General features: G+C 34.5%; 2 protein-coding genes across 2 annotated transcripts in view; one reads left to right on the top strand and one right to left on the bottom strand.

Annotated features, from left to right (window-relative positions):
• The window catches only part of LOC111055983 (xenotropic and polytropic retrovirus receptor 1), a 37344-nt gene extending 34910 nt beyond the window's left edge, over positions 1-2434 (bottom strand). The window contains exons 1-3 of the mRNA XM_039431338.1: positions 2235-2434; positions 1965-2118; positions 1511-1764 (exon numbers count right to left, since the gene is read on the bottom strand). Of these exons, the coding sequence (XP_039287272.1) occupies positions 1511-1764; positions 1965-2118; positions 2235-2303 (477 nt within the window). The 5' untranslated portion in view covers positions 2304-2434. The remainder of the gene's footprint in view (positions 1-1510; positions 1765-1964; positions 2119-2234) is intronic.
• On the top strand, positions 2053-21256 carry LOC111055985 (protein FAM177A1). Its single transcript, XM_022343292.2, has 5 exons — positions 2053-2854; positions 5998-6192; positions 10817-10981; positions 15193-15320; positions 21046-21256. The coding sequence occupies exons 1-5, from the start codon at positions 2771-2773 to the stop codon at positions 21173-21175; spliced, it is 702 nt and encodes a 233-aa protein (XP_022198984.2). The 5' UTR covers positions 2053-2770; the 3' UTR covers positions 21176-21256.
• The last annotated feature ends 1846 nt before the right edge of the window (positions 21257-23102 follow it).

Genomic DNA, 23102 nt, shown 5'->3' with positions numbered 1-23102 from the left:
CATTATATGTAAAATCATGCATTTTTTATTATTATTTTACTTGACAATACTTTATAGTAATTATATAATAATTTAGATTTAGTAATATTGACATGTCACCATCACATGAGTGAAGCTTAAAAACTTGATGTATTGTGACAATGAATGAATTTAATAGAATGTACATTTAGCTCTCGAATTAAGTTTGCATTTGAATGATCACATTTTCTCGAATTTCGAGCTTATTTTCAATTTTAGGTGAAAATGTTACTGGAAATTAACTGTAGAGATTTTCATGTTCAATCTTTTCCACTTGAATTTTTTTGTTTAAATTGTATCTGAAGCCTGATAATTGAAAATCTAAAATCAAACTTTGCATAGATGGGGCGGAGCTCCTGAACTTTTACAGATAAGAGACTTGTGGCAGTTGATAGAGCTTATCAGTGACTATTTTAGGTATAAATTTGATCAAAATCGTTGAAGCCGTTTTCGAGAAAATCGCGAAAACCCATGTTTTTGACAACATTTTCGCCGCCATCTTGAATTGCATTTGATCGAAAATTGTTCGTGTCGGATCCTTATAGTGTAAGGACCTTATGTTCCAAATTTCAAGTCATTCCGTTAGTTGGAAATGAGATATCGTGTACACAAACATACATTCACTCATACACACACACACACACCACACACACACACACACACACACACACATACAGACGAATACCCACAAACCACTTTTTTGGACTCGAGAGACCTTGAAACGTATAGTAATTTAGAAATTGGGGTATCTTAATTTTTTTGGAAAGCAATACTTTCCTTACCTATATTAATAGGGCAAGGAAAGTAAAAATGAATATTCAGAAAACTTTACTTATCTCGTTGACAGCAGGCGAAACCAAGGAGCTATCAGTTACAAGTCAGACTAACGTTACTTAACTGATGGCACATGGCAACAACCAGTTGTTCAACCAATGTTAAATAGAATTAAAACCCGTATAAGTGATTAAATATCTGACTCTTAAGCTGAGTTTACACCAAAGTTATTATTAGCAAAATGTTAATAACTTAATACTTAAAGATTCTATTAGCTTGACAAACACATATGTTCATCATGTGTATGATAAGTTATGTTCAATCTAATAGAATCTATAAGGATTGAGTTATTAACATTTTGTTAATAGCTTTGGTGTAAACGCAGCTTAAGAGTCAGATATTCAATCACTTATAAGGGTTTTAACCACTGGTTGTTGCCATGTGCCATCTCAAGCTCTTCAATTGTCTACCTGAAAGAATAAGATTATGTGGTAGTCATAGGATTTTCTTGTCTTCAATTACTAATGTACTTGTGGAAGCGAGTCCCTATACAATGGAGGAATGTTGTGGTGCCTTCATTGAGTTGATACAGATACATAGAAAAATGTTCATGACATGTTACATACCTATGCCACTTGAGCTCTGCTCAGGTTTGTGGCTTCACGTAACAAATGACAATAATAATAATAAAAATAATGAGACTAAATTAAGCACTCACCTTGTCATGCTTCTTCAGTATTTTCCTAAAGCCGGTAAAGTTTAGATTCTGATAGTTCTGCAGAAGAATCAGGCTAAGATAGAATTCGCTAAAGGCCAGTTTTAGTTCTTGAATTTTACGCGCGGGCACATCTCGTTTGCGCAAAATTTTCGGCCGCTGTAGTAACCGTTCCTTGCCACGGTACTCATTTTCTTGGGCTTCGATCAGTTCACTTTTCAAGTTACCGTACTTTCTGGTCGCTTCTGCTAGTTTTTCTGCAAAAATAAAGATAAAAATACAGTTCTTTGTAGTTTATATTATAAGCTGCTCAAACCAAAAATCTGTTCACTACAGCAGCGTTGACGACAGCAATACTCTTGATTTATTTGAATGCTGACACTAACCTCTAAAAAATATTATGTCTTAAAGAACAAATAAATATATTAAAAAACATCCTATTATTTCTCGAACATACCAGAATAGAACGTGTTTATCTTGGCCAGCTCCTTGTCACAATAGTGGAAGAATTCCTCATCAAATTTGGCAAAGTATCTTGTCAGTATATCGGGCTCTACCAATTCGGCAGAGGGTGACTGTTCTACGGCTGCATACAGCATCAATTTCATTTCCTAAAACAGGAAAAGGATGGAGTTAATGCAATGGTTTATTATGATTTTGATGGAGTACATAAACAGAAAATATTTGCTAAAATCAATCAATCTATTTGAAATGATAAGCCTCATACCTCGTAATTGACGTACTGTTTCCTCCATTCTGGTGTTATGTGAGCTGCAAGATGTTCTGTAAACTTCATAATGGATGGTATTTGAGATCTAAAAAGTAAAAACTATTTATAAACAGGCTCAATCATATTTTTTCAATTTGAAGTCCATTATTAGAATCAAAATAGTTTAACCCCATTTTATAAGTCAAACTAACCTCCAAATCTTGAACAAAATCAGTCAGCTGATTCTCTTGCTTAGATAAGTGATAATCATTTATTGAATGTTTTTATCAAAATTAAGATTATTAATCAAATAGATCAAATTAGAAATTTGAAGTGATTTTATTTTTGAATATATAGTTCAATGATTAGAATTCAAAAACTTTTACACAGCATTACCAACCATTAAAATTGTATTGTGACGCATTTTGATGCAATCACCTGTTCCATTTTCAATCTAAAATCAAAACAAAGGGAGTGTCGTGTCTTGTTTATTGTCAAAACTTTGCTAAATTTTGCGTTTATCTAAAGTTGTCAGTGTTTATTAGCATTTTAAAATGAGTGTTGAACGTATAGTTGAAGTTGTGGACCCACCTGAGTCGGTAAATACATCCGAACAATTTGAAAAAATTAACATTGAAGTGAGTAAACGTTTCTACATTTTTCTAGGTTGATAACTCAGTGGTAAAAATACATTTTAATTACTATTATCATTATCGGTTATAGAGTTTAAAAAGATCATTTATCAAATTATATCATGTCTAAGAAAGGTCATGGCCCGATCTTGAAAAACTAAAAAGCTTGTGAGGAATGTCTAGTTTTTATAGAAGGGAATTAGGCCTATAGGCTGTCTCTAATCGTTGACAGTTAATTGACTGTCCTAAACCATTTATTCACTACATCAATACTCCAATACAATATGAAACATGCAATTAAACAACAGAAACATATATATAACTAGTCTTTAAGTTATTTCAATTTTAAACAAATATATACTGTGAACGCCTCAACATCTACGCCTCCACACCTAGTTTCCAAAAAATTATTCAATTCTTGATGTGAATGCCATTGCAGATTCTTTCTCTGCATCTGTCTAACAAGTTCTTGTGGTCTAAATTTTCCTGATTTCTTGATGACTTTAAAAACTGTCCCGGTCATCAAGAAGGGGTGATTGTAAAAACCTACATAACTCCTGTCTTTGGCAAGGTGATTGAGGCAGTCATCAAGCCTCAGCTAGAGGCTTTCTTTGAAGAAAATGGCCTGTTCTCCAACATGCAGTTTGGCTTCAGAGTTGGGAGACCGACAGTGGTTGCATTGGACTATGTAACTAAGCGGATTGATGCTGCCTTCGAGGATGGTGAGTTTCTAGCTCTTGCTCTGTGTGATTTGAGCCGAGCTTTCGACTGTGTGGACGATGGCTTCCTACTTAGAAATCTGAGTTTCCATGGTCTAAGGGACTCTGCCCTTTCCATCTTGGGCTCATAACTTTCTGGAAGGACTCAGCCTGTCTTTCTTGGTAGTGCAAACTCCCAGACTCTTTCTGTAATTTTTGATCTTCCTCAGGATCGGTACTGGGGCCTACACTGTTCCTAATCATGGTAAATGACCTTGACGACCACTATCAGATGTTTGCGGATTATGCATCTCTACTTTCGTCGGGTGCATCTTCGGTCTGCCACACTTTGTAGTTCCTGGCTAATCAATTCCAGCTGAATGAGGAAGCAAGACCCAAAGAATCATTTGCAGCTTGTCACAAGAACTGCGTCACCCTCAGGATCCTGTGAATCTGCTGGGTTTTGTATTGTACTGAAACTCATTGGGTGCATCTTCGGTCTGCCACACTTTGTGGTTCCTGGCCAATCAATTCCAGCTGAATGAGGAAGCAAGACCTAAAGGATCATCTGCAGCTTGTCACAAAAACTGTGTCACCCTCAGGATTCAGTGAATCTGCTGGGTTTTGTATTGTTCTGAAACTCATTGGGTGCATCTTCGGTCTGCCACACTTTGTGGTTCCTGGCCAATCAATTCCAGCTGAATGAGGAAGCAAGACCCAAAGGATCATCTGCAGCTTGTCACAAGAACTGCGTCACCCTCAGGATCCAGTGAATCTGCTGGGTTTTGTATTGTTCTGAAACTCATTGGGTGCATCTTCGGTCTGCCACACTTTGTGGTTCCTGGCCAATCAATTCCAGCTGAATGAGGAAGCAAGACCTAAAGGATCATCTGCAGCTTGTCACAAAAACTGCGTCACCCTCAGGATCTAGTGAATCTGCTGGGTTTTGTATTGCTCTGAAACTCATTGGGTGCATCTTCGGTCTGCCACACTTTGTGGTTCCTGGCTAATCAATTCCACCTTAATGAGAAAGCAAGACCCAAATGATCATCTGCAGCTTGTCACAAGAACTGCGTCACCCTCAGGATCCAGTGAAGCTGCTGGGTTTTGTATTGGACTGAAACTCAGCTGGAACAGTCATATACAGCAGGTGAATCAGCCGATTCTCCCGCATTTGCTTCCTGCTGCTCAAGATGATCATGGAGCCTGGCGACTGAGAGGAATCTTGTAATGATGTATCACGCTCTCTTCCATTGCCACATCACCTATGGATTACTACTGTGGGGGCTGCTGATGTCCTGAGGCTACAAAAGAGGGCTGTGATGATCATAACAGGCAACAACCATCTTGCCCACTGCAAGGCCATCTTTGCTCCCCTTGGTGCACTGAAGGTCATTAGCCACTACATCCTACTATGCTTGGTGTATGTTTAGAGGATACATAATACAGCCCGTAGTGACATCCACTACCACAGCACCAGGCACCGTGAGCTGTTGGATGTCCCCAGGAGACGCCTCCACCGATCACAGCCAGTTATAGGATTTCTGCCCTGAAAATCTTCAAGAAGCTGCCTCCTGGTGTGAAGCAGTTTTGATGAGGCTGCCTTGAATAGAACTGTCTGGAAGCTGCTGTGTGACAAGGCATATTTAGTATTTAATTGATTAGGTCCATAAGGGATCACTAAAGTGAAGCCCACTGGGACACGTCAAGAAAAGTAAAAGAAAAACAACTGCCCTAAGGCAGAAATCAAATAAGAAAATAGGCACTCACCACACTGCTCTCAAACACTGACTACATATTACAGTGTAGATGAATTTATGTGTGATAATTTGAAAGTTTACTGAAAGTTGTCACTGGATCACTGCCATCTGAACGGTTATGTGTCGATTCACGTGTTTTGAGTTTCATGACGTCATCGATCCCACAAGTGTGGGTAATGGATGAAGTAGAAGGTATTAGAGGTATAGAAGAGTCCAGAATAATTTATTTATATTTCACGTTTTTTATTGACCGAGCGAAGTGAGGTCTAAAATTTAAGTCGACGGTTTGGCATTTCTCTTAATGTTTAAATGATTATATGTTTATATGTTGCGCATTTACGGCGAAACGCGGTAATAGATTTTCATGAAATTTGACAGGTATGTTCCTTTTTTAAATTGCGCGTCGACGTATATACAAGGTTTTTGGAAATTTTGCATTTCAAGGATAATATAAAAAGAAAAAGGAGCCTCCTTCATACGCCAATATTAGAGTAAAAATCAGACTATAGAATTATTCATCATAAATCAGCTGACAAGTGATTACACAGATGTGTGGAGAAGCCAGTCTTTTGTTGTATTTCCATAGGGTCTATAGTTTCGATCAGGTACTTGTAGATGAGAATACTGCGTGAGGTCTACTGTTCACAGATCTACTAGTCTAGTTGTAATGAAATTTCTTTACGATTTACAGGATGCTATGGATCCCAAGTCAGAAACTGTTGGCGAATCAGAGTCAGATGCTGAAAAAGGCAAGAAAAAGCGAATACCACGCAGAGTTCTGCATTTCAGTGACGGTGTGATTGAAGAGTACAGCACTGATGAGGAAACCGATGATCCAGATACTTGCAAAAAACAAACTGTCAACGAAACAATGGCTATCAATCCTGTAAGTTAAATTGGAATAATTGATCATACTAATAGTTGACGTTCTTGAATATTGAGCTTGTTGCCAATATTATGTATTTATTTATTATTTTACAAAGGCGTCTTTCTAGAAGTATTTCAAGCCTAGGTGATGATGATGGGATGAATGATAATGCAATGAAGGTAGAGTTATGAATGAATTAAAATTATAGGTCATGCTATCCATTTGAATTGATTTGAGGCCACTTTTCAGTCCAGAAATAAATAAACTAGAAATTTTGAATTTGATTTGATTAAAAACCGAATATAATAGAATGATTACATTCAATAAACTCTCAGAAATTGAAAATATTAATATATTTTATATATGTATGAGAGTTTTATTATACATATTAAGTATTATACATATTAAGATTATGTACTATTACTATAGTAAATATAAGTGGCCTAATTGGCCGAGCGAAGTGAGGTCTAAGATTCAAGTTCGCGGCTCTGCATTTCTCTTCATGTTTATATATGTTTGTATGTTTATATTTATGTTCCGCATTTACTCCGAAACGAGGCAAAATTTCATGAAATTTGACAGGTATATTCCTTTTTGAATTTCGCGTCGACGTATATAATTATAAGGTTTTTTGAAATTTTGAATTTTAATGATAATGCAAAAGGAAAAGGAGTTTCCTTCTAACGCCAATATTAACGTGAAAATTAGACTATAGAGTAATAATTATTCGTCATCAATCAGCTGTCGCGTAGATTATTGATTGCATGCAATTAATATCTCAATGTAACTTATAATAAATCAGCTGTCGTGTGGACTATTAATTGCATGCGTCATTGGTCAGGCTCACACCAGTTAGTCAAGTAAGACATGATCAGACACAATACTTCACATAGTTGCTTATGACGCAACACACACTGACTAGTCATTGCAAGTAGACATGTCTTCAGACACAATACTTCACATAGTTGCTTATGACGCAACACACACTGACTAGTCATTGCAAGTAGACATGTCTTCATAAGCAACTATGTGAAGTATTGTGTCTGATCATGTCTTGTCTTGCCTTGACTAACTGGTGTGTGCCTGGCCAATGACGCATGCAATTAATAGTCCACACGACAGCTGATTTATTACCTAGTTACATTGAGTTATTAATTGCATGCAATTCATAATCTACTGACTAACTGGTATGTGTCTAGCCTAAAATGCACTATTAATTGCTTGCGTCATTGCAATGACGCATGTAATTAATAACTAAAATAACATAGTATTTTCTCTCGACCTTTCTCTGCTTTCAACTCGATCTGACCTGTTGTCAGTATGTCTTGAAAGAGATTAGCTTTTGATGTTAGCATTTTTGATACACCAACTCAAATAGCCATTAGCCGTTTTCACACCGATATCTCGCCGACACCGTCATACAGACAGGATTTACCCTGATGGACAGAATAAGAGGAGGCTGTGGCTTATAACTGCGCGAGGTCTACTGTTCAGAAAACGACTAGTATAATTTTAATCAGATTTATCATGATTATAGATTAATTTTTTTTTATTAGGCAACGACTTTGAGTATTCAAGTACGGTATAGGTAAGTCAGTATTAAAGAAAGATTTTAATAAGATTTATCATGATTATAGATTAATTTTTACTTTCCTTGCCCTATTACTATAGGTAAGGAAAGTATTTCGATCAAATGCAATTCAAGGTAGCGCCTAAAATGGAAAAATGATGTCAAAAACAGTGTTTCTCACGATTTTCTCTTCAACTATTTTGATCAAATTTATACCTAAAATAGTAATTGATAAGCTCTATCAACTGCCACAAGTCTCATATCTGTGAAAATTTTAGGAGCTCCGCCCCATCTATGCAAAGTTTGATTTCAGATTCCAAGTTATCATGCTTCAGGTACAATTTAAACAAAAAATTCCAAGTGGAAAAGATTGAGCATGAAAATCTCTACAATTAATGTTTAGTAACATTTTCACCTAAAATTGAAAATAAGCTCGAAATTCGAGAAAATGTGATTATCCAATGCAAACTGTTGGCAACTGTTGATTCTATTGAATGATTCACTATGAAGAGATAGCAGACTTCGTATGTCTCCAGCGTTATTGTCCTGTCACCAGCTGGCTCAGATCTTTGAATAGTAGACTTGAGATGCGCGTTTACACTAGCGTCAGATGATCAATTTTCATAACGGCAAGGAAAGTTGTGTGAGTGTACCACGCCAGATTTTTTTATCAGGCGACGACTTTGAGTATTCAAGTACGGTATAGGTAAGTAAGTATTAGATACAGGTTCCACTGTATTTTATAGCTATATAGCTATCAGAGTGGCTAGTACGTCATCTGAACCAAGGAAACAAGGGGCAACCAAGGAAGGGGATGGGGAGATAATAAATTACTGCAAGGCTCTTTGCTACTTAGGAGTGTGACTGGATGGAATATGAATATGAACCAAATAGATTTAACAAGAACTCATTAAGCTAACTCATAAGCAGGCATCAATTTACATATTATTGTAGCTACATTATAAAATATAAAATTCCAAACGATTTTATAGATAAACAAATGACACATAATTTAATCAAAAGTATAGATTATTGGATTGAACATACAAGGCCTATATTCTTTAAACTAGTTGTATAAAGTATAATGATGTATCCAACAAGCATTGTTACTAAAAACATAGTGTACGTTCTGTGTACAGTAAATTGTTCCAGTTCCAATCGTAAATTGTTCCATCACGTGGCTAGTGCAAAATGTTCCCATGGAACGCCATTTCAAAATCGTTGGTTCAAGCTTTTGGCGTGCACATATAAAGTTGATTTTACACTAAAATGTGTCGTTTACTAGCTGCGTGAATGAAGAAAGGCTGTTTTACAAACTTACCGTCTAGAAAAGTGTGCATTTCTTTTATTCCATTACTCTCAAATTTTCTATAGAGAAAAATTCATTTAATGAATGGTTATCAAACATCATATTTGTTGGTTATGTACTCTATGGCTATGCTATGGTAAACAAACTATCACCACATGCGCAGAGAAGCAAGCAGACTACTATATAATCGACCAGTGAGAGCTCAGATAGTTGGAACTGTACCAGGTCGGACAATTTACCACGCTTCGACTGTGGGGCAGGATTTTGGAACTGGAACTGGTTTCTGGTACAGAATCTGTCAAAACTCTTTCCATGGAACGCGGAACTTTTTACCTGGTGAATTGTGAATCGGACAATTTACCACATTCCATGTACACAGAACGGGCCCATCGAGCAATCGTTTATCTATTTTCACGTTCTTGAACCAGGTGTTGTAAATGTTCCTACATCATCTTACAGGATTTTTTGTTTATTGTATTATTTTATTTATTCTCCTTTGTGGAATGGCCTCAAGACGTCACAATGGTTAATTGGATATCACTTTGTCATATAGTGTGTACTATTCTTAAATTTTTTTTGTGAGCCTTTGAGATTTTTGTATATTAGGTGTAATACTTTCTTTAGCTCAATTTAATTTGTATATTTCTTCTTACTTGACTAGAATTGAAGCAGAATAAGTTAACCGCACCTCACCGCCAACACACAGGGAATCTTATGTTGACAGTGCCGAATATTACATTGATAATTATTTATTTATTCATTTTATTTATTACATTTCCAACGGTTTACACCAATTTCAAAAGAATACAATAGTAACAAGATCAACAAAAATAACAAGACAAATATGAATATAAATATGAGATACATAACATTAAGTCAAATAAGTAACTTAGCAATTCAGAAGTATAACAACTAATAACAGTAATAGATAATTATTGTTGTGCAAGTTACAATCAATGTCTATTTGTAGGTAATTCTATATTGCATACTATCCTATACTATTAAACGAGCAACTTCTGTTTATATGTTGGATGTTTAGATGTTTGTATTTCACCGATCTCGAAAACGGCTCTAACGATTCTCACGAAATTCAGGACATAGTAGGTTGAGGAATTTGCAATTCTAAACTCGCTGATCTAGTCGATTTTCCTGGACTTCGTACAAAAACATCACGAACACTATCAATTTTTTCTTCTGTAACAGAAGGTCTTCCAGTACTCTTCTTCTTACACACACATCCACTGCTTTCAAAACGTTCATACCAGTCATAAATTGATTGCCTTGTTGGTGGTGGTTTACCGTATTTTGTTCTGAAATGACGCTGCACAACATTAACAGAGTTTGTTTTGGCTAATTCAAGAACACAATAAGCTTTCTCCACTTGAGTAGCGGCCATATTTCTAAACTAAACTGGCTGTTGTAACACGGAGCAGCCAACAATAGCCAGCAACAGTTCTACCAACATAAACTTTAAGAAATTCCCTACAAACCTATATCACTTACTATGTTGAAATACACCAGTTTAATTTTGTACAGGCTATTGAAGTTGTCTATTTCATTTGTAATCACCCGGTATATTGCATACTCTAATGATTGTATTGTACAAGTACTTTTATGTGATTTTTGGCAATAAATTCAATTCAGTTCAAAAAATTAAATAAAAAATAATAGATAGTCTCAAGAATAAGTTGAAAGCCAGAAAAAGAAATGCAAAATCTCTTTTCACTCACAGTTTTACTAATATTTTTTCTTCCTTCCAACAGAAATCTCTAACGTGGGGACCATGGTTCTGGTATCAGTCTGTGGTACTCGGTTCGAGGACCCTGGAGGTATGCGATTATTTGGGAGAAAGTTTGGCCTCGTTTTTCGGAATCACCACTCCCAAATACCAGTACGAAATGGACTACTACAAGAATCTCAAGGCTGAGGTACGTTGAAAATACATTTGAAGAGCATACATTGTAAGGTTTTATACTGAAGCTGATGCATACATGAACTGTAGGCTTGTGCGTGAGTGATTGGTTGGAGAGATTATGTTGAGGGATGAATAGCAGAAAAGACTTCAAAGTCTTAACTGCGCTTTTTTCCATAATTATATAGGTGACACAGAATAACGGGAACTTTCAAAAACGTCATAAAAAATTAGTGGGAAGGGCAAAAATTATTGTATTTAAACTAATGTAAAATTCAAGACTTGCGGTTTGAGAATTATTAATAACATTTATCACTTGTTGACAATTACTTCTTTAAGATGGCTTCCTCCTGAACGAATACACTCTTGAAATCTGTATTGACGATTTATAATTATCGTTAGCAGATCAAGATTAGATGAAAATTCCTCAAACTTTCACAATCACTTGACTACTTTACACTTTATTCACTTCAATAAGATCATTAACGTTCCTCACTTTATTTTTGTTACATTAGCTCAGTTTAGGAAAATTGAAAAAAGTTGCTATCAACATGACATTTCGCACATATGTCGTACTTATAATGCCAAACAAAATACAGAGTGACACAGAATAATGGGAACTATTAAAAACGCCATAAAAAATTAGTGGGAAGGGCAAAAATGATTGTATTCAAACTAATGTAAAGTTCAAGACTTGCCGTTTGAGAATTATTAATAACATCTATCACTTTATGACAATTACTTCTTCAAGATGGCTTCCTCCTGCACGAATACACTCTTGAAATCTGTGTTGAGATTCCTGAACGATTGCTGCAACATTTCAGCTGGGATATTGTTAATTCCATTTTGAATTTTCTTTATGATTCAACCACTGTTATTGGTCAAGTTGTGAAAACTTTTACATTTGAGATAGCTGCACAAACAGTGGACAGATCATGGGACCAGGAAACGCAGATGTTGCAGCGATCAATAAGGAATCGTCAACACAGATTTCAAGAGTGTATTCGTTCAGGAGGAAGCCATTTTAAAGAAGTAATTGTCAAAAAGTGATAGATGTTATTAATAATTCTCAAATGGCAAGTCTTGAACTTTACATTAGTTTGAATAAAATCAATTTTGCCTCTCCCACTGAAGTTTTATGGCGTTTTTAAAAGTTTCCGTTATTTTTTTTCACTCTGTATTTGTATCAGTACGGCAGAATGCATCTACGCACAGATATGAGCTTAGCAAGCTAAGCCTACCTTGTGTGGATCTCTCAATTCCTGGACCATGCAGGAGGCATTCAACACTGTCGTGCGTCCCCAGCATATTCATGTAGGAGGCGCTCGGCACTGTCGTGGGTCCCCGGCATGCCCCTCCCGACACTGAATGAATACCCACTTGGCTGCCTATAGTTGAATTAACATAACTTCCGACTTGGAGGGATGTGCGGAGCAGAAAGATGAAAGGAGATGGAAAACAGTTCAGCCAATTAAAGGGATGAATAGAGACATAGAGGCAAGCGCTGTTGCCAAGTTTGTAAAACTAGTTTAGTCGATGCAGTGCTTTCAGAGAGAAAACTAGGTTTGCGTATTGATACGTTACTCTTTTTTTAAACTTATTTTCATTATCAATTATTATTACAAATTTGATTCACAAACATCAAAGATAGAATGAAGCGTTTTGCAATCAAATCCAAATATAACAAACAAGTTAACTACATTTGATTTCATATAAGTTTAACGGGTCGTCGTCTAGGTGTCACTCCGACTACCTGACACCTGGTCATTTTGGCCATAGGCTACTACTTGTACCCTCGTAAAAATATACCATTGCCGTCAAGTTGTCCCCCCGACTACTTGTCACCTACTGGACTAGAGGTGCCAACTAGTCATGACCGTAAACGACAACTTGACACCTCGCACCCTCGCGTCAGAGTGTCCCTCCGACTAGTTGTCATCTCCTTAGGAAGGATACAAGTAGACGGGGATGGCTCACGTCAACATGACACCTTGCACGCTGGCGTCAAGGTGTCACCCTGACTACTTGTCACCTACAGAGCATCAGTTGACACAACTTACACCCCCGTAGCGTGGAGAGGGGGGATCAAGCAATTTTTATTACTGGTTATGATGTAGAATTGAATTCTAAGCACTTTTGGCTCAGTAACATTTTCCCGTCAAATGCACAGTTCGGGAGATATTCGCCATCTTTGCTATTTTCAGGAAACATTTTTTAGAGTTGAATAATTGAAAAATTGAATAATAAGCCCTTTTGAAGACTAAACCAGATGTAGAACACAATTCTAAACACATTTTGTTCAGTTATATTTTTTCGTCATACGCACCGTTTACGAGTAAATTGAGCCTGATAATAGGAATCTTAATAACTTTTCATATAAAACTTGACAGTTTGGCTTCATTTTCCAACTTTCAAATGAAGAGCCAGCCGGAATGGTGATTTCTTGTGGTGTGGAATCTAGGTGATAGGTTGTTGTGACCGTAGACGACTACCTGTACCCTCGTAAAAATATAACATTGCCGTCAAGTTGTCACCCCGACTACTTGTCACCTCCTTAGAAAGGAGACAAGTAGACGGGGATGGCTCATGTCAACTTGTCCCCTAAACACCGTTTTTAAAAGGGGACAGGTTGACGGGGTGTCAAGTAGTCGGGGTGGCACCTAGTCGCGTTCCCAGTTTAACCAGACAAACCAGCTGTTTACTTGGTAATCCAATATCGATATTAATCAATATACAATATTGATATTATTATCGATATATTACTATTGAAATTGCGATACAATCAACAAACTGTAGCATTACAGTATTATGAGGTGCTCATCACTTCTGCTGTAGCACGGCAACATCGCCGCCGCTGTATCCCTAATTTTCTCTGCTCCACATATCCCTCCAAGTCAGAAGTTATGTTATTTCAACTACTGTGTTCCCCAATAGTAAGACTGGAATTCTCAACTTCACAAGAAGACAGCGTTGCTCCCTTGATGCAGTTTCATATGACGAACAAGTAAAGTAACTCAGCCTAATGTAGAGTATTTCATCTTCATATTGAGCATCCTTATCTTCTCATTCTAGTTCCCTCTTCGTATAATCTTCTTCATCATAAGCACCTCACCATCTTTACACTTTCAACTTCACTTATTCCAATATGAAATTATAAAAATTATCTTTCCTAGATGTAGTAATTTTTGTTTTCAGTGTGCAGTGTATTTGGAGTTTCTTTTCAATCAGTATTCACATTTATATCTTAATATGGACTTCCTATGTGCTTAGTTAGTTGTGCAGCAGTTTGTATTATTAGTTATAGTTGAATGCAGCTTGCTGGGAATTGAATGGTATATCTCCTTGCTGCTGATTTTCCCGTGCATATTATAAATTTACAGCATTTCGAGTTCTACGACCCAAGTTTGGACGTCTGCTTTTCAATTTTCTCTCCACTGATTCATAAAATTTTAGTTCTTACTAATGCCGCGGTACGAACGACGTCCAAACTTGGATCGAAGAACTCGAAATGCTGTAAATTTAGAATATGCAAGGGAAAATCAGCAGCAAGGAGATATACCATTCAATTCGCAGCAAGCTGCATTCAACTATAACTAATAATACAAACTGCTGCACAACTAACTAAGCACATAGGAAGTCCATATTGAGATATAAATGTGAATACTGATTGTTGGATAATTTTCATAGAAATATAGTGCATAAGATTAAGCTAAGGCTAAGCACACCTATGGAGGCGCGGCTTGGTGATACAAAGTGTTGATCTTATGGAGATTGCCTTATCACACCGTTCCACGCCATGCCCGATTCAGTGTGTGTGTGTGTGTTCTTTCATTCAAACCAATAAGCAAGAAGCACCTGCATGTAGAATGCCGCATCGCGCCTCCTCAGGTGTGCATCCAGCTAAAGTTTGTCATGAGATGCATTAACTATTTGGCGGTACGAAGTTCGTCGGGCCAGCTAGTTCATAATAAAAATGCAAACTATATAAAATAACCATAGGTGTTAAAACATGTTTGTGTTTTCTCAAAATAAATTCGTGATATTGTCTGAACACCATAAGAAAATAACCATATGTGTTGAAACAGGTTTGTGTTTTTTTAAAACAAAAAGCCATCTCCATCTCCACAGTGATATCTCACCGTATCTGTGTGTTGTAATTAAAAGTTTTTTTCAATTAAACTATTAAACTTTCAATTAAATGTTTGTGTTAAATTCCTGTTTTCTCAGGAAGAGGAGCAGAAGAAACAACAGGACCTGGAGATGGGCGGTTGGGTGGACACATCCAACACTCCCCCCTCCGCCGATGGATCAGCAGCCAACACGCATGCGCAAACAACGCCGCCCGTTGTGACAAGGTACTGACCCTCGGCCCCCCTCGGGCCCCTATTGGCTAAACTGCGCAAGCGCCTAAACAGCGACCGACTCAATCTATCACTGCTCGTCACTGTCATATGCATTTGGACGCTAATTGTTATCTCCATTTTCATACTGGTTTTCTTCTTCTGAATGATTGTCTTTCATTGTTTTTTACATCATTGAATGTTATAATATTTGTCATAATTTTCATCAATGAATCTTTCAGATCTTATCTCATCACTATCAGCCTTTGGCTGCTCATTGTCAATTATTGGTTTTGTTCTATCAATTATCTTTTTTATCTTTTTTTTTAATTATTGGTTTTCTTCTATCAATTATCTTTTTTATCAATAGTTATTATTGCTTCACTTCTATCAATATTCTTATTAAACTTAATATATTCTTTGTAATTTATCATCACTGTCATAAACATTTTAACGATCATTTCTATTGCCATAATACCCACTCTTTTTCTTCTAATATTGTATTTTATTCACGTTAAAACTATTTATTGTTTTTCTATCAGTAATTTTATATTTATTATCATATTTATTAGTAAATATAGAGATTTAAATCATTTATCATCACAGTCATATGCATTTGAATGCTAATTGTCATGGCCATTCTCATACTGGTTTTCTTCTTTTGAATTTTCTCTTTCGTTTTCTCCTAAATCATCTATTATTATAAAATAACTTACCTCTAATCTATCCCATGTATCGATGTTTAATGTTTAGATAATAAACATTATTAATGTTTTTAATTTACAATAATGCTTATTGTCATTGCAATTACAATAATTTTCACATATAAATCTGGATATTTACATATTTTATCATCACCGTCATTTACATTTGGACGCTCATTGTTACTGTTTCTTCTAAATTGTATTTTATTTTCTTCCATATCATCGATCATCTCTAGATATGTATTTTATCATCATATACGAGGGCTATTTTTTCAACTTCCGATGTGGTATAAAAAAGAAACTAGTGAGAGTAATTGAATGAATTTATTATCAAAAGTTATTTACATTATTAGTTACTTCTCAACAAAGTCACGATTCAGATTGAGGCATTTTTCATACCTGGGTACAAGCTTCCTAATACCTTGTTCATAGAAGTTAGCCGCCAGTGATTTGAGATGGTTTTTGACAGCATCTTGCAGCGCATCGTCTGTTTGGAAGCTCTGCCCTCCTAGCATTTTCTTCAGTTCCGGGAACGCTGGATGGTCAAAAACGTCCCATTTAAACCCGTCAAGAAGACGCTTCGTCACAGCAGCACTGTGAGGACGGGCGTTGTCACCCTTGGCCCCCTTCATCATGAATGTCAACTCGTCCATCTTTAAATTTCCTACACCAATCACGCACTGCACTGTCACTCTTAAAGCTTTCACCATATACTCGATTCATTCTACAGTGAATTTCTGCTGCGGATAACCCTTCAGCTTGCAAAAAACGAATTACACTTTGCAACTCACACTTGGCGGGAGATTCTATCATATTAGCCATGTTTATGTGTCGCTAGATGAACTGGTAATGACGACAGATGGCCGAAAACGAGTGAGGTTATAGTGTGAGATGTGCATAGTCAGCTGCCGTGCATTGTTGGCCAATGCCGCTCACATTGCCATTTAGCAGCACAATCGGAAGTTGAAAAAAAATAGCCCTCGTATCTCCTACTTCATGTAATTTTATCATGTGCTTTGACTCATTTTCATTTCGTGAATGAATCTGGATTTTCATACTATTTTTTTATCATAATCATCAATCACATTCATTGTTATGCATTTTCATTAAGCTTCAGTTTTCTTTCTATTGATTGCTATCAATAAAACCGTTTCTATTTTCATTTTTCAATAAATTTGGGTAATTTCTTACTTATGCTAATCATAGTATTTAAGTAACTGTGGTGGCTTTTCATTCTAAATTGATTGCTATCAATAAATATGTTTTTCATTCCTTCATCATCAGCGATAAAACTGCGGTTCTACATTTTGTAAGACCGTTTTTATTTTCATTTTCTAATAAATCTGGGTAATTTCTTACTTATGCTAATCATAGCATTTAAGTAACTGTGGTGGCTTTTCATTCTAAATTGATTGCTATCAATAAATATGTTTTTCATTCCTTCATCATCAGCGATAAACCTGCGGTTCTACATTTTGTTAAACCGTTTTTATTTTCATTTTACAATAGACCTGGGTAATTTCTTACTTATGCTAATCATAGTATTTACGTGGCTGTGGTGGCTTTTCATTCTAAAATAGGCCTACTGTGTGTTGAGGGGAATTTCTTTAGTACTTTATTATTGTTACATTACTTTAAACTTATATAAATTATTATTATTATTGTATTTCACAATTATATTTCCTAAAATAAGGAAGTTTTAGAACAAAATCATGAACTTTGATCTTGAAACGCTCAAGTGAGTATAAGTATTCTATGTTTATGTTTAATTATTGCATTTTATTTATAAATGTGTGTCCGCTTATAGTAAGCTGGAAAATTAGAGTCGAGAAAGGTTTAATATTTGTTACCACTAAGATATTTGAGCTTATGTAGTTGGGAGTTTGGAATGGCTTATTGCTAATATAGCTTTAATAGAGATCAGAATGAAAGTATGAATATAATCAATCTAACTCTTCCCAGTGTTATATTGACAAGTAGTAGTGATTTTGTTAACAATCTTGCCGTGCACTATGATAATGTACATTATCTTTCAATGAACTATGATATTAAATACGACAATAATGTCTCCCCATTAGGAAAGTACTTTATGCATTTCAGTAAATTATAATAAACTTAACACTAACAGAACATATCCGCAGCAGTAAAAAAGGAACAAGAATATTCATTAAAAATAAATTCTCATAATTCCACATCCAACTTTGAATTTGAATTTTTAAAGTTTGATAAAAACTTTAATTCATCAGAAATTCACTCTGTAATTTCTAATAGGTTACTTCAATCACCAAAGTGTGAAATAACCAAAATTATTCAATCTATGATACATCATCACCTTTTTAAAAGCAAAACACTTATGTGCAATGATTATATTCTAAAAATATCCTAAACTTTGAAAAGTAGGATATTGTTTTGCAATATCTGGTGTCAGAGTTTTCAGGTCGCAACTGATAAATTTCAGGGCCTCTGACATGACCTAACGACTGCTTTTTATACTGTAACCAAAGATAATGTATTTACATCGAAATCAACCTCAAAGCTGAAAATAATGAAATTAGCTATATTAATACACTGTAGTTGAAATTTATTAGTTTAGTTTTTGTGGTTTTAATATGGTGATGTGGTTCACTTTTGAATTTGCGCAATCATCACATATTACGCTAAAAATAGATTAGCTTCAGTTTTTTTTTGTTTATGGCATTTCAAATATACATTGCAATTTTAAGAAGTATGGCTTTTTAAATTCAGAAAATAAGCCTTTCATCATTTAAGCATTTTTATTTTTTAGTATCGTGTTAATTTTTGAAGCCTAGCATGTAAATGGTCTATATAGTGTGTTAATGGTGTTGTAATCGTGTTATAATGATAATATAGAACTTAGGAATCTTGTTTTTATTATAAATGAATCAATAATTATTAATGTTTTATTTCTTAGCCATTGTAGTTGATCAAACAGAAAGACATTTTAAAAGACAAATCAAGCTTTTTATCAATATTATTCGAAAATATTTAATATTATTGGTTTTTTATGAAATACTCATTTGAATTTTCTTTCTCTTTATTGAGAAATCATTCTATATTATTCATCATCAATATATGTTTTGCCTCGCCTTCCTGTAAACAATAAATTTTCTCATGAATAAATTTTTCATTTTTCCACTATCCATTTCAAGTTATTCGGAAAATCAAGTATTTCCATCAATATACTGGTAGAACAATTCTCATTATTAGTAGTTAGAAAATCTAGATTCGAAAATTTAATCTTTCTCCATCATTTTACTTTATTAACAATTCCATCATATCCACGGTCAAGTCACAAAATCATTTCAACATCATTCTTATTATAAACTAATACATTCATCAACTTTGTAAACTTCTCAACATTTCCAACCATCTTTCATATGTTTCGTAAATAATCGTAATAATTGTTAATCTTATGAAAATGTACCAAATTCTCAATTTTTCGCCAATGTTCCACATAATTTATCAATTGTTAGATTTTTTGAGATTCTCTACTAGTACAAAAATGTGGCCTTGAAAAATTGTTGTGATCACTGAAAATAATACTTCAAAATATTTATGTTACAATTCACTTTCAAGCAATTTAATCACAATTCCTTCAATAATATTATACTAATGCACCTTGTCTATAAATTTTGTTTGAAACTTTCCCATCTATAATATTTTTATACTTGTTTGTGGGTTATAACTTATAAGGAACAAACTGCTTGTTATATTATTTCTATTGCAGTTTAGCTATCATAGCTTCTCCCAGTTATGTCACCATTCTAGCTTGAAATTTATTTTTGAATGTTGTAGTTGAATGATTTATTTCTCTTTTTGTCGACTTGATTTTTACCAAAGAATGTTTCAATATTTCCATGCGTTTTGTAACATAACAGGAAAATGTTCTACATGTTTTTTATAACTTTTCATACATTCTCATAAGGTTTTTTTTATATTTTTACTTTATGCCCAAAATAAATCTAACGTGCAATAATTGAATTGATTCTTGTGAGACCGAAGCTTGTCTAATTATTTATTAATTTCGATTTTTTGTGCCTTATATTTTGTAATCTTGCCTGAGTATGCGGAAATGATACTAAGCTACTTCAATACTAAAGTGTGCATTATTTAAAATATAATAATAGCGTATAAGTTACCATGTGCATTACACTATACAACATAATACCTTGAAAAATGACTGAGAGAATAATATTAACTGCCCAAAAAGTCAATTCATTGCTATTTTATTACAGAATAAATTTTAAACTCATTGAGAGGGATAAAGGACGTTCCTTATTGTTCAATGTACAGTAATTTATTATAATAGTTCCTATATATTAACCTCAATAGCTACTGGTAATACAGAACAGTTTGAGACCATAATGTTCAAATTGGTGAAAAATTCTATCCATGTTTAATAGAACCGAATTTATAGTATTTTTACACCATTATTCTTTTTGCTAACCTTTAAAATGCATCAAGTGTATGAAATATGTAAAAGGTCTGTGGTAAACTCAGAAATGTCTGGAGGTTTTGAAATCTTGACCGATTTGTAAATTTATAACCGCAGAAGAAAATAAAATATTTTATCCATTCAACCGATTTAGTTTTGTTAGAATAGCATAAATTGACGCATAAATAATGTCACCACACCAATTTGTATTGGTAGCACAATTTAAACCTTAGTTGGTGTTTGTATGCAATCTAATCTTATCCTTTGTAAATAACTGTACACGTATATAAATTCATGAGTAGAAAAATTGAAAATATAAGATGTGTACTAATGAATTGTTGTACATAATGAAAAAATATGGAGCCTATAATTATGATTATGCAAATGTGTGTTCAAGAGATATATCTACAATGAGTCAAATATTATATATCACTTATATACAAGTCTTTTTGCACGGAATTTTATAATTATGTTACTGATCATTTTGTGATTTTCAATAAATTATTTTCACCTGTTACTAATTTTGTTTCAATTTCTATCCTGTTTTATGAAAATAGTGAATTATATCGCATTGTTGCAGATGCAAACCGCTGGGTCAAAATTCTGATGAAAAGGGATATTCTGGAAAGTGCACCACTGTGTTGAATTTTTTGAAAAAGACAAACATCAGTTCCTCTTCCGTTGATATTATTGTGATAAATTTTTGTTAGTATTACTCACGTGTAGCTTAAAATGTTATTTTTAATTTCTAACATCTCATATACATTAATATATACTCCAATAGAGCTGCACTTATTGTTTTATTTTTGTTCAACCCAATCCCTAGCTCCCAAATTTCACTGTATTTAGAATAATTCTAGTAGTTCTGTGAACAGTATACCTCACGCAGTTTTCTCATCCACAAGTATCTGATGTCACCTGTTTGAAATGTTATCAAACTCAGTTCACGTTTGAATTTGTATTTCATATGATATAATTCATCCAGTTCCGTGATAATCTTTCCAAGTGATGAAAATTAATTTTTTACTATCAAGAATATTATAATTTCTTCAGCACTATTTAGTTCATTTGATTATTTTTAATCACCTATCAAATTAGTTTTTTCAAATGTGAGAATATTCATACTGATGGGCACGCATAATAATACCATGACTGCAAAACTAAATATTGAAACCAAAGACCTTAAGGAAGCATAACTCTTTAAGGTCTTTGATTGAAACTATAGACCTTATAGAAATAGACACGGCTTCACCAGAACATCTGTGTAATCCACTTGTCAGCTGATTTATTAAGAATAAGTCTATAGTCTGATTAATCCTATCTTCAGAGTAGATGATATAAAATATTTATAGTGATATCAGAGTATGGAGGAATTCCTTTTCTTTTCATATTATCCTTGAAATACAAAATTTCAAAAAACCTTGTGTGTACATCGACGCGCAGTTGAAAAAGGAATATTCCTGCCAAATCTCATCGAATTCTATCAACGCGTTTGGCCGTAATCGCGTTACATACAGACAGATATAATCCAAGTTAAAACATAGACCTCACTACGTTCGGTCAATAACAAATTATTTTTTCCAAGACAAATAGCCAGTAGAGTTGAGCTACTTATTTGTTACTCGTTTGGTGTCAAATTTCGCGCCTTGAATCCAATATTTGGTCTTCTCTGTTGTCCAGTGGTCGGGAAATAGAATCGTTCAATTTTCCTCCCTCCGGTGGGAACCTGGGATTCCACACACCATTGCGAAACGCATGTGATGTCGGCGGGAGCGGGTACAATTTCAAACATTGAACTACAAACTCGGAAACTATACCGCAATTTATCACTACAACCTACTGTCAACTGGCCCAAAAACTGTACAAAATACAATTATAATACCTTAATCAGATTCCCGTAGCCCTGGCTCCTGGTGAAGGCAACAGAAAGAAAATAAAGTAATTTTAAAAAACGATAGATTTAAGCATACTCATGCTTATTTAGTCTATGCAACGTTACTTAAGCCCATGTATTAACATAATCGAAATAAGCCTAACCTATCAACATTATGTGCCTGCAATATCTTAACTTATTTGAAAAAGTTTTGGCTATTCCCCTTTTGTTTTTTCTTTTCCGATCATCGTATTGTTTGTGCTCACCTAATAAATAAATAAATATCACTAATTCCTCTTGTCACTTTATATTGTAAAATCTCCATAAAATGTGTAGATGCGCATATTTATTGTGCCTGAAAGCACATATATTTAATAAATTTGAATAAATTGTAATTTTTTATTTAAAGTAATAAACTACAAAAGGTACAGTACCGGTAACTACCTTTGAAGTTCTGAACCAATAATATAAGTAGCTGTTTATAATTTTATGTTTACGGTACTTTCAATCCAGAAATCTGACGATTTCCCCACTTCCATTATAGTTAACTATAATGTGTAACTTTATCTAAATTTGGGAGAGGAATAGCACAAGGTTACCTTAATTTTTCTCTCCCTATCATTTTTGATGATGTACTTGTTGTATGAATCAATGAAGAATAAAGTTGTGATATTTTCATAATAAAAAGTTGATTGAAATATAGTTATACTTATTAAGAGTACAGCACTATGGAATTATTTTTCAACCTCATTGACAATTCCCCG

This window comes from Nilaparvata lugens, chromosome 6 (assembly GCF_014356525.2).
Source record: "Nilaparvata lugens isolate BPH chromosome 6, ASM1435652v1, whole genome shotgun sequence".
Taxonomy (NCBI): domain Eukaryota; kingdom Metazoa; phylum Arthropoda; class Insecta; order Hemiptera; family Delphacidae; genus Nilaparvata; species Nilaparvata lugens.
Note: the sequence above shows the minus strand (reverse complement) of the source record. Positions and strands in the feature narration are given on the sequence as shown.

Bases quoted from the DNA above. Each gene is read 5' to 3' on its own strand.
- LOC111055985 (XM_022343292.2), top strand. From the start codon at position 2,771: ATGAGTGTTGAACGTATAGTTGAAGTTGTGGACCCACCTGAGTCGGTA. The intron at 10,982-15,192 runs GTACGTTGAAAA...CTGTTTTCTCAG, and splicing joins ACAAGAATCTCAAGGCTGAG to GAAGAGGAGCAGAAGAAACA. The intron at 15,321-21,045 runs GTACTGACCCTC...GCATTGTTGCAG, and splicing joins ACGCCGCCCGTTGTGACAAG to ATGCAAACCGCTGGGTCAAA.